This window comes from Taeniopygia guttata, chromosome 10, assembly GCF_048771995.1.
Source record: "Taeniopygia guttata chromosome 10, bTaeGut7.mat, whole genome shotgun sequence".
Lineage (NCBI taxonomy): Eukaryota > Metazoa > Chordata > Aves > Passeriformes > Estrildidae > Taeniopygia > Taeniopygia guttata.
This window is the reverse complement of record NC_133035.1, coordinates 3,035,714-3,048,224: the sequence shown is the minus strand read 5'-3', so window position 1 is coordinate 3,048,224 and position 12,511 is coordinate 3,035,714. Positions and strand designations below refer to the sequence as shown.

Below are 12,511 nucleotides of genomic sequence, written 5' to 3'. Positions count from 1 at the left end.
TGCTGGCGCAGTCAGAATAATGTGGTAGAAAATCTGTATTAAAATAGCAGAACAAATCTTATCAAGGCTGGTTTTGTCCATGTAATGAACATACTTCCTAGAACCAGGATTGCAAATAGATTTTTGACTGTTTTCCATGTCCCTCAAAGTCAGCAGTGAGATTAATGGGGAGCCAAGTTAATCATGGAACAAGGAGGGGTAAATTGTGACGCAGAAAGCAGCCAGAGCGATGCTCAAGTCTCTGTAGCACCAGGGATATAATATATCTCTTTTTTTGGCAACTCTTAAATTAAAAGAATCCAGGAGCTGCTAATTTGAACTGTCTTTGATGGGAGGCTGCTGTGGGAAATGACAAACAGCCCCTGAGAGATGGTACTGTGTCAGTGTGAAGGCACATGATTTAAATTCAGGGGGTTTTATAAATATAAGAACTCGCTCCCCTACAAAAGCTGGTGCAGACTCATTGGAGCAGTACAATCAAATGGGATGAAATGGCAGAATAAATGTGCCTGGCAAGATCTGAATTTGTTGTTCTTGTATGTAAAGTGATGTCATGTCACATCTTTAGGAAGTTTTGATGCCCTGTCCTTCTCTAGGCTGTGGCACATTCAGGGCACAGGGAGTTAAAGCTCTCCTTTTATTTTCTTGATTTTTGAAACCTAAAGCTCAGATTTTCCCACCACTGAATACAGTGCTGTTAATTCCCTTTGGAATTTGCTTCCCTCGTTCTGTGAGGTTGCCATGATCACTTCTTAGTGCTTCACAGGTATTTTCTTTTTCTCATAATTCAGGGTAAGAAATTGTTCTGGAGGGCTGGAGCATAACATTATTAAATATACTTGATCTTCAAATGCACACAATTTCAGCCAAGTCTAACCTGATTTTTCAGAATATTTAGCATTAGTTTTAGTGTTTTGCCTTTTGTTACAAGAACGGGTTCCAGTTGACTGTTTTCTTCTTGCAACACTTTGCTCTCTCTTTGTTCTTGAAGTGGAACCTGTACTCATTGTAGGCTTGAGTTTTAAGGTAGGTAAAGGTAGAACTTTGGTCTTTTTTCCCCTCTGTGGGGTAAACTTTTTTCATTGTTCCTTCAAGTGATCAAACTGAGCCAAAGCTCCCAAGTCTGCTGCTTGTGACTGTGGCTGAACAGGGCAGAGATTCAAAGAGCTGAGAACAGAAACCTCTTCAACTCTATTCACCCTCCAGCTATTGTGTTATTGGTGTGAATAGAATAACTAGAAAATCTCCAGAAATTAAGGTTCTTTGTTGGAGAAAAGCCTGCAGTTACTGTTGCTAAATAGCTACCTTAGCTTGTTATGCATGGTCTGTTAATGTAATTACAAATTAAATCACATTTAATTTGTATTCAAATCCCCTTTTGATATAAAAGTACGACTTTCTTAGCATGGCTTTTCTTTATCCCAAGAAAAAACTGATTCTTTTCATCTGGGCAAGTTTTAATGTCCCTTCTGCCTGGGAAAAGCTCTGAAATCCCATGTTTGTTTATGCACACCCCCACCCCAAACATTAACATCCATATATGTAGATATAGCCATATATAATGGGACATTTCTCTGTGTGTGTCTGGGCTTAGGAAACAAAACTCAGACAGCATGGGGAGATTGTCCTTAATTTTGACCCCTTGTTAAAGGGTTTTTACACAAAACCTTATTTTTCCTTTTGTCATAACTGTGGTAATTAATGAATGCAAAACAGAACGTTTGCCTTTCAAGTTGTATTCCTAAGGAGACTATGGATAGGAGCCTGTATGTATAGGAAAATAGATTAATTTTAAGGATAGGGGGTGGTGGGGTTTTGGTATTAAATATTTGTTATAAGATCTGGAGAAAAGGGAAGATGATTAAATTTGATGGATTATTTGTTGAAGACTGCAATAAGATTTATGTTAATGGATAAATATGAGTAAACTTGAGTGATGGCAGCTTTGGCAGTTGTTCAGACAGCCTGTAATGAAATATATTGTGAAATTAGTTGCTCTGATAAAATATTTTCCAAATTAATTAGTGTGAGAGAAGGCAGCTTTGGGTATTGGGTGAGAAAAGGAAGTTTACTCAGTGCTCCAAGTTTCCATTGGAACAAGGCTCTTAGGATTCTAAGGAATCCTTCTGAACTCACTGACTTGAAGATTTTTCAAGAAAATGGATGGAGAGACTGCTGACTTCTTGGTTCTCCATAAAGAATGCCACTAAAGACTAAGAAGCTTTCCCTTGAACTGGTTCACTGGTCCAGCTTGTAATCTTCATATTTTGTAATTTTCCCAAAACTCCACTGTCTGTAAAGAAAGGAGAAGACTAAACCCTGCTTAGGTTGAGGTGGAGCTCCAAAACCCGAAGGAAGGCTCCAGCCTTCTGTGTGGTCCATGGTGGCAGGTGGCACATGGACAGACATGATCCATGGGCTCAGCACTGGGAATATCCTCCTGCTTTTCCAGCTGGATTGGCTCCGTGGACTGAGTCAGTAGTATCTCTGCCAGGAATTTGAAGAATGCTGAGGGAAATGGAAGGAAGCAGGGAAGGCACTGAAGTATGAAGTTATTGGAATAAATCTTAAGCCCTTTATGGAAGACTTCCTAAAGTAAAATCTCCTGTAGCGTCAACATTGCTTGGTACAAAAGGTTAGAATGAAGGTGTTCTATTCAGGCTGAGTAGCTCTTCAGGTTTGAGCCAACTTGGAGCCTTGCTTGCCTAGTGAATATTTTTTATTTGAGTCTCCAGTCAGGCTGAGGATCCTGCTGCGTGAAGGGTCTGTTCTTCGGCAGTGCAGGATTCGCTTTGTGCTTTTGACAATTCCTGACTTGGAAAGAGAAGTTCCAGGTGACTGCCCAGGTGGATTTGTCCCCAGAGCTTGGGACACAGGCACAGAGAAATGTCTGGAAGATGATCTGCTCTGAAAACCTGGCAGTGTGTGGATCAGTGTGTGCTCCAACAGCATATACTGTATCTTTATTTATACTGGGACGTGCCTGTGGGAGAAGGAGCAAATGCAGGTGCCACGGGTTCTGAAAACCTGCAGCAGATGAGATGCTTCATCTGAAACTAAACCATTGAAAGACTGCAGCAGTAACATTTTAATGTCTGTAAAGTCCAGCAAGCTCTGCAGCAGGTTTCTGCTGTTCAGTTCAGCAAAATTTCATGTAATTGAAAAATTCCTGCCGAAACTTGGTTGTACATGTAATACTTCCCTTCAGTGAGGGGATGACAGCTGAGGGCACTTGGGCCATGTTCATTTCTGCTCTGTTGGCTGTGCTCACATGAAGTCTGTGATTGTATGATCACATCCACATCCCTAATGCAGGGTTTTCCTTAGTGCTTCCCACAAATGTGTGAGATTCCCATTATTACACATTTCTGTTTGCAGGGTTCTGAGTGATTGGTACAAAGTGAATTAAACTTGCCCAGCTCAGGAAAGGTTAAGCATAGCTGAGTAATTATGGAGATTTTTCTGGTAGTAGATCCCACAAAATAATCTAATTTACTGTCTAATTTTATCTGCTGTACTTACTGAGACAGCAAATAGATTATAAGATGTTTGGGGAATAGTAATTTAAAAGAGGGAAGAAAAGCCCAAACCTCAGGGTATAACTGACAGTTTGACTACAGTAAATTAATAAAGGCTCACTATATTTTGTGATAATGAAACAGAAGGAGCCTGTGAGTGAGGCATCCGGAGTAGCTCAGTAATTGTTTGTTATGGGGGTGCAAGTGAGGGCTGTATGGAATGCATATAAAAGGCTGGAATTTGATTTTCCTCTCCCTGACATCTGAGTGATCAATCTTTGTTGTTTTTAATGACACTTGAAATTATGTTATCACTTTTATATTAAGCTGATTCTTTGTCTCCAGTGTCTGAAATCCGATTGCCTCGCCCTTTTGTGAAAATCCTTCATTGTCCTTACAAAATTAAGATGTTTTGTTTTATTATAAAAGCAGCTTTGCTTTAAGTCCAGAATTTTTCCACAGCTGATTCATACAGAGGGAATCACCAAGGAGTCTGGCAGATAAATTGTTTTCTTCCATTAAACTTCCACTGAATCACCTACTGGGAAATTGAGCCCAACTCTGGGTTTTCTGGAGGAAAAAAATCAAAGGGAATACAAACATGGCACATGTTGAGATGGCTGAACAGGAGAATTCCCACAAACATTCTGATGCTGCAAGTAGTTTGTGAGATCCCCTAGGACAAGCTAAAGTGGCAAGGAGGAATAGTTTTTAATAGTTTTAGTAGCATCTTAACTGCTGTCAGTAACTTCCCCAGAGGCTAGCAGAGGGAAAGGAGCGTCCTAAGGCACGTGTTGCTTTTAGAGGGTAACAATGGATATCTTGGAAAAGGCATTAATGTCATCAAAACGCCACAGACACGCTGATGGCCTTTGATCATTCCTTCAGCATGTGGAATGACCAAATTCCAGTGGCAGTTCCTGGGGCACAGCTCCTTCCCTGCTCCATGTCCCGCTGTCCCTGGCAGATCCAGCTCCCTGCTTTCATCCCAGCCCTCAGCACATTCCCTGCTGCAAGAACAAAAAGTCAAAGCAGCTCTTTTACATAATAAAAGAAGGTTGAAAATTTCATGGATGGATGTGTCAAGGTCCAGGCTTGTCTTACTCTGGTGTTTTTCTTTAGGCCTGGTTTTAGAGCCTGTCTGGCGTGCCATTCCCATGCAAGGCAAGCCTGGGACATTTTCCCCAGCATTTGGGAAACTTTCAATATGATTTTTCAAGCTCATATCTTCACTCAAATTCCCTGCACTTCTTCCAAGCCAGCTTTCTGTAGTCCTGGTGTTTCTCGTGGGAACAGTGTGGCTTTCCTTGCAGAGCACCTGGACAGGGACATCTCTTTGGATGCTTCTAACACTTAATGCCACTTATGTTTTGTTTGCTCTGCTTTTAAATGTAATAACCAGAAATTTGATCAGCAGTTACAGTAGGATCATAAATCAATATTTATCTGATAAGTAAGAGTGAGATGAGGCAAAAGGCTGTGTCCCAGCAATGTACCTGTCCAAGCAGGTCAGGATTTGTGCTACTGATGTAATTTTAGGGAAATTTCAAATGGAGAAAGCACCGAGATTGATTTTTGTCCATTGGCCATTCCAAATAGAGATCAAAAAAGGCTACTGTTGTAATGTTCATATATGGACAGAATTCTGTCCCTTCCTGCCCACAAGCCATGGCTTGAGAGTGCCAGGTAGGAAGCCACCAGGTTCCCTTCCCTTTCTCCCAGACTCTTCCTTTTCCAGCTGCAAATAAGAATGGCTCTGGGTCAGCATCCACAACTTGCTGTCCTGGCTCGGGGTTCTTGGCATTTTACTGGAAAGTTTATTTGGTATTTCATGTGGAAACTTGGAGGGAGTGTTGAAGGAGCTTGGAAAAGTCATGTACAAATTTGTATCAGGTGAAGGTCAGTGATGGCTGCAGTAGGAGGACGATGTGGCTGGAGGCTGAGGGTGCTGCACTGAGCATGAAGTGCCACCTTTATCTGCCCCATTTAGCAGCAAAAGCAGATTGTAAGGGCTGGGTTAGAAACCCTACCCTGCCCTTTGCAAGTCAGAGGGGGAGGGAGGTTCTGTACAGACCTGTTGTCACCTGATGAGTCTGTATTTTGAATTTCTTATAACCTGTATCTTATTCTGAAGTATTTAATCTCTCAGGGATGGCTTACCTTTTCACAGAATTGAATTTATATTTACATTGTATAATGTGCACTGCTGTCCTTGTGTTGTAAAGGCACAGTCTCTCCTGTTGTACTTCCCTCAGCTTTCCAAGCAGTCAGTCATTCCAGCTGGATCTGCAAAATGTTTTTTTTTTAATTATGTGATTACAGTACCTCATTTTTCTTCAGTTCTGGCTTCTCTCTACTAAATACCTTGGATCACATTTAATTAAGAACAAGTGAAGCTGCAAGTGCAAAAGGATGAGCTGCTCTTGTGGAATTGATAGGGTTGAACTTAATTTTCAGTGTGGGATGTGCTGGTGTAATTACAACTCCTCTGTGTCCCACACTGGGGTGGTGTCCATGGAATGACCCTGTCCCTGTGTGTGCAGGTCTGGCCAGGGTATCCCAGGGTATGGCCGAGGTCATGTCCCTGGAATGACCGTGTCCCTGTGTGTCCAGGTGTGAGGCTGTGTCTATGGAATGGCCCCTGGAATGACCCACGGATTGATCCTGTCCCTGTGTGTGCAGGTCTGAGGCTGTGCCCATGGAATGGCCCATGGAATGACCCTGTCCCTGTGTGTGCAGGCCTGAGGCCATGGCCCATGGAATGGCCCATGGAATGGCCCATGGAATGACCCTGTCCCTGTGTGTGCAGGCCTGAGGCTGTGCCCATGGAATGGCCCATGGAATGACCCTGTCCCTGTGTGTGCAGGCCTGAGGCTGTGTCCATGGAATGGCCCATGGAATGACCCTGTCCCTGTGTGTGCAGGCCTGAGGCCATGGCCCATGGAATGGCCCATGGAATGGCCCATGGAATGACCCTGTCCCTGTGTGTGCAGGCCTGAGGCCATGGCCCATGGAATGGCCCATGGAATGACCCTGTCCCTGTGTGTGCAGGCCTGAGGCTGTGCCCATGGAATGGCCCATGGAATGACCCTGTCCCTGTGTGTGCAGGCCTGAGGCTGTGTCCATGGAATGGCCCATGGAATGACCCTGTCCCTGTGTGTGCAGGCCTGAGGCCATGGCCCATGGAATGGCCCATGGAATGACCCTGTCCCTGTGTGTGCAGGCCTGAGGCCATGGCCCATGGAATGGCCCATGGAATGGCCCATGGAATGGCCCATGGAATGACCCTGTCCCTGTGTGTGCAGGCCTGAGGCCATGGCCCATGGAATGGCCCATGGAATGACCCTGTCCCTGTGTGTGCAGGCCTGAGGCCATGGCCCATGGAATGGCCCATGGAATGGCCCATGGAATGACCCTGTCCCTGTGTGTGCAGGCCTGAGGCTGTGTCCATGGAATGGCCCATGGAATGACCCTGTCCCTGTGTGTGCAGGCCTGAGGCCATGGCCCATGGAATGGCCCATGGAATGGCCCATGGAATGACCCTGTCCCTGTGTGTGCAGGCCTGAGGCCATGGCCCATGGAATGGCCCATGGAATGACCCTGTCCCTGTGTGTGCAGGTCTGAGGCTGTGTCTATGGAATGGCCCATGGAATGACCCTGTCCCTGTGTGTGCAAGTCTGAGGCTGGTCTATGGAATGGCCCATGGAATGACCCTGTCCCTGTGTGTGCAGGTCTGGCCGGTTCCAGCTGCTGCCCGGGGGTGTCCTGGAGATCCGGGATGTGGTCGAGGCCGACGCCGGGACCTTCACCTGCATCGCTGAGAGTGGCAACGACACCCTGGAGGCTCAGGCGGAGCTGACAGTCCAAGGTGGGTGAGATGTTTTGATTTTCACAGAAAACACTTTTCCAGATGACTGAATACCTAAATATCTAAGTTTATTCTGTTATTGGTTCTGTGGCCTGTTAAAAACCAAGCCCCCTCCAGTACTGTTATAAATATTGTTACTCTGATTTATTTTCCAAACTCCTTATGATTTCCTAAATAGCCAAATGAGCAATGTGCTTATATAACACAACATGTTGGTGCTTAAAAGCTGCTCTATCTGCTCCTGTAGAATCAAAGGGGTTGATGTCATGTAGCTGAAGGAGGACCAAGGCCGCAGTGTGGCTGATCCCATCTGAAAGTCAACCTGTGGTACTGCAACCTGGTTGTCTTTGGAAAGGACATCTCTAATGCATTTTTCATAATCCTTAAATACGTTGTTGTTTTCAATGAGCTTGTGAGAAGATAAAAGATATTTGGTAATATGCTGGTTTATTGTGTGTATAACTGTTTTGCTTACTCTTGCAAGATATTTTTACTGGAAAAAGCACTGAAATATTGATAATGTAGTTTTAAAAAGCATCTTACTAAACATAACAAAGTAAAGCAGACTAGGTCAGCAAAGAAAATAGACTGGGTAAGGAGTGGGAAAAAATTCAGGTAAGTTTGCCTTCCTTGACTTTCTTACATATCATGAGAAAATATGTCTTTTTTACTGATTGGACCCTTAGTAGGGGTTTCCAGTTCTTCCTCTGGAGCTTCATGGCATATGCAGGATCCTTACAAGAGCCTGCCTGACTTCTTTACTGTGGACTGTGGTGCTACAAAGTTGGTCTAAAAAGTAATTCTGGGAGGAGAAATTTATTCACTGAACATCCATAAATGAAGGATTTTCTATAAACAAAAGGATAGGTTTTCTGACCAAAAGGAAGCACTCAGACTCTATCTGGTCATGCAGAAAACTTCACATTTTTCTTACCTTGTATCTTGGCCAAATACCTCCAAGCTTGATGCTTAGAACACTTTACGATGGCTTCAAACAGCTCACTGTGTGCTGTGTTTAATTCAGTTCCAGCCTCTATTTTACAGAATTGGTTTTGTGTTTTATGGGCAGTGACAGCAATTAATACCATTAATGATATGATGCAGTTAAGGAGGTTGTGGATAAAGCTGAGAGGAGCCTTAGTGCAGGACATCCAGCTAGGTCACCTGGGGATGAAAGTGAATAGTGAACTGGAGACAACTCTTCTGCTCCTTATCTGGACCATTGTAAAGGATTCCTTCATTTGGTTGTGAAGATTTAGAATGTGTTCTGCCAGGCCTTCCATGCTGATGTTACACACCTGGCACTGGAAAGAAAATCCTTTATGCTTGAGTATTAAAATGTATTAAAGATTCTACAGAGTGCATTTCAGATAGTGACATTTCTGAGTTTACTTCTTAGTTCTAATCTTAATTCTGCTTTCCTTGAGAGGTCACTGTAGGGAGTAATTGTATTTCTGCATTACTGTGCAGGGTTGAATAGCTTGGATAACTGTTACCTGATCCCTGGATCATTTTCTTCTAGACCAAAGAAATTGTCATTCCTCCCCACCTAATAACAGCATGATTTTGCTTAATTTAAGTTCTTTCTTCCATTCTTGGAAATTAGTCTGGCAGCATTTCAGACAAGGAATTATTTTTTTGGGTACTGTATTTTTCTGCAGTTCTCCTTGAAGCCCTTGTTATTTCCAAGAGGTTTCACTCTGTACTGGGGGTTGTGCTCAGGCAGCCAGTATTTTCCCTTCTAATGACATTTCCCCATGTCAGTTTAGACATGGAATTCTGTGCCAAGGGGGATGATGCTATTGCTTGGCAGTGGTAGGGCAGTGGAACTGGAGAGTTGTTCCTGTGGCTGCCTCTTGACTGAGGTTTCCTGGCAGTGCCAGGTAGGGGCTGACTGGAATTTCCAGGCAGAAACAACCTGCTTTATCCACTTGTAAGTTTGACTTGTGCATGGACTCAGAGGAATGCTCTTAAAGGCTCCTTTGTTCCATGGCCAGCTTTTCTGTGTCCTCTGACAAGGTTACAAAACCCTGTAAGAAAATGACTGTCTCTGGTATGGTGCTGGCCACTGAATTCTCCTTCCATGGCAGTGGGGATAAAATTCCTGACCTCCCTGGGGAGAGGGTGCCCTCAAGTGTGTCACACTGAGACTGTGCTCAACTGGCAGGAAAATACCTGAGTTTTACCCTGGGTTTGTGTAAGGTATGAGGGAGGTGGTTGAGGAAATCTTATTCCAGCTTATATGGAACTGTACAACCATCAATCTTGGGAGTTCCTGGGTGTTTTCTGTTACTTTTGGCACCATTTTCAATTGGGATAAGTGGCACCTTCAGTGCAGTTACTCAGGTCCTATTGGTGACACTTAACGATATCACCGGTTTCACATACCTGAAAATAGCTGAACCCCTGTGTCGTAAATAAAAGGTGCTAGAGGAGCCTTTATTGCCTTAATGCTGGGTTTAAAAAATGATTGGGATTTGTTTCCCTACATACATCACAGAAGGACTGAATCAGGAAAATAACCTTTAACTTGACTAGAAAGGTAATGAGAGTCCAGAAGTATTCTACACAAATTTCTGTCCTCACACTCTTTATCTGCATTGTGTATCTGGGAGGTAGAGTCAAGAAATTTCCTTACCTTTGAAAGGGAATTTTGGCTGCCCTGTTCCTGGAAATGTCCAAGGCCAGGCTGGACAGGGCTTGGCACAACCTGGGCTAGTGGAAGATGTCCCTGCCATGGCAGGGGGGAATGGTGACCCGTCAGGTGCCTCCCAACCCAAACCATTCAGTGATTCTATATATCTGCAAACTGGGGACTCCATGGACCCACTGGTCACACACTGAACCTTTGCCTGGTGCGTCTGAGAAGTGGCTTCATGTGGGAGAGAACAGGGAATGTGCCAGGCAGAGCTGTGGCTGAGAGAGTGCCAGCCCCTAAAGCTGGGCATTGCCGAATCCTGCCCACACTTGGGGTAGGGCCAAACACAGAATGGACAAAACGTGTGGGCACCTTTGTTCCCAGAGTGTCACAGAACGTGGAAAAGGCACCTCCTCAGTTTTCCTTGGGTGCAAAAGCAGGTGTCACTGGGAAATGGGTTTGTAGGGAATTCTCAAAGCCTGACAGAAGGCTCACACTGTGTGCATCTGTGTGCAAACCTTGAGATAAGAAATGCTGACTTAGAAATGCCATGGGATAGGACAGACATTGCTGAGAGAGAATGGAACCAGAAGCAAGTTTCAAAGGATGGCCTTGCAAACAACACCGGATACTTTGGAGAAATGGAACTATGGAAGATGCATTTTAGATGATTGGCTTTAAGGCATTTACAGCACGGTGTGAGAAAAGCTGATAGGCAAGAGACACTTATAATGTCATTAGGAAATAGTTGGTTTCTGATTGTGATGGAGTGAATTATAACATCTGCATTGTCTCACCTTTCTCATGAGGCTGAAAATGGAATAAAAGTTTTAAAAACACCCCTCAGTTGCCCCATCTCTGGGTCAGAAAAGGGCGTAATCCAACAGGTCACCACAGTCCAGGCCAAGCAAAGGCAGGACACTTCCCATGGTGGAGGCAAGAATTTGGTGTCTGAAGTTCACCTCTCCCTTGGCTGTAGGGACAGTGCTCTCCCCTCTCTGTGGGTGCTGCTACCAGGTTTATTTACCACGCCTGTAATGAATTGAGAGCACTGGAAATTTTTGTTTTGCTGTCCCCAGCCATGAAAGAATCTGTAGCATTTCCCTCAGATAAGATTGGGAGGTGATGACAGCAGAGTTGGGGAAACAGGTAGTTACTGTATTTAATCTACTCAGTCTGGAAGAGCCACAGTGGCAGTTAAATATTGGGAAGGTCACAAGTTCAGCCTTCATCTGGGCAATATTTCAAATTTATGGCTGTGCCCAGTGCCCTGGGGGTTTGTGCAGGGCCTGGGGCTGAGTGGGGTCACCACAGGGGCTTCCTGTGGCCTGCCTTGGTGCTGGGGTGGGGGCAGCAGCTTGGGGGGACTTTCTCTCCCTGTTGAAATATTTACTGCAGTTAATAATGAACCAGAAAAATCATAAACAAAAAATAAAACCCCTTCCATTTTCATTCTCCTATAAAATTGACATGGCTGGTCTGAAGCCTCTAAAATAAATTAGTCCCTGTGTTTGTAGGAGAAGACTGGGAGTTGCTCTGTGCTATTGCCTTTCAGTGAGTTTTTGGAATAGCAGAAAGTCAACTTCTGAGTTGTCCAGGACAACATTCAATGTCTGATAGTGTATATGAAGTATGATGTATGAAATGTCTCACTGTGTTAATGTAACTAAATTTAAAAATAAAACAAGAGAAGCTGCTTTTGGGGTATCTGTAATGATAAAACAGAGATTGCATGTGGCAACTGGCTGATCACAGCCTCGTTCGTGCTGCCAGAGCAAATTGTATGGAAAAAACCCAATGCAGAAATGTTTTGATGTAATTGTCCACTTTGTGCTTTAGAAGGAAGTGCTGGAAATATTTTTCAGTAGAGCTGACAAGGCTTACAGCAATGGCAAAGCCTTATTCCAGCAGAAAATATGATATTTTTGAGTGTTGGTCCTGCTGTTTCAGGGAACAGTGATTTCTGTGCTCTGGAGGGGTGGTCAGGAGTACCTCACCTTGATTTCCCTGTTGCCTTTGCTCTTGCTGGGATGGGGCCTATAGTACTTTAATTACTCATAGCATGTCATTATTTTAAATTTTTAATTGAAGATTTTGGCTTAAAAACTAGTTGTGATTATGCATCTATTAACATATGACTTGTTATTAAAATAAAATGAGAATGTGCAAGGATGTGTGAGGCAAGTCAGGACTTTCTTTAAAAGAGAACCAGGACAGCTGCAGAAGGAAGAGCCTGAATATGAAGAACCCTGGGCTTGTTTTCCTGGGTTCTCTGGGGCAGCTGCTTTGATAAAAGCTGATGCCATCCTGCCCCAGAAATTGTAGCTGTTTGCAAAGCACATTAAGTCCTGCAGCAGCAGAATAATACGTCTGGGTAACTGTTATTTTTGCATTAAGCTTTCATTATTATTGAAAACAATTCCAGGGAAGAAATTTGAACCATCACTGAAAATTGCTCAGACCTCTCTCATACCTTCTAGATGATCT

The 12,511-nt window shown here is 43.9% G+C and overlaps 1 protein-coding gene across 8 annotated transcripts in view; it reads left to right on the top strand.

Moving 5' to 3' along the window:
• NEO1 (neogenin 1) overlaps positions 1-12,511 on the top strand; it is a 165,835-nt gene that overhangs the window by 72,134 nt on the left and 81,190 nt on the right. For all 8 annotated transcript variants that reach the window (XM_032750345.3, XM_032750344.3, XM_032750343.3 and 5 more), the window contains exon 5: positions 7,250-7,386. In XM_032750345.3, the coding sequence (XP_032606236.3) occupies positions 7,250-7,386 (137 nt within the window). The remainder of the gene's footprint in view (positions 1-7,249; positions 7,387-12,511) is intronic.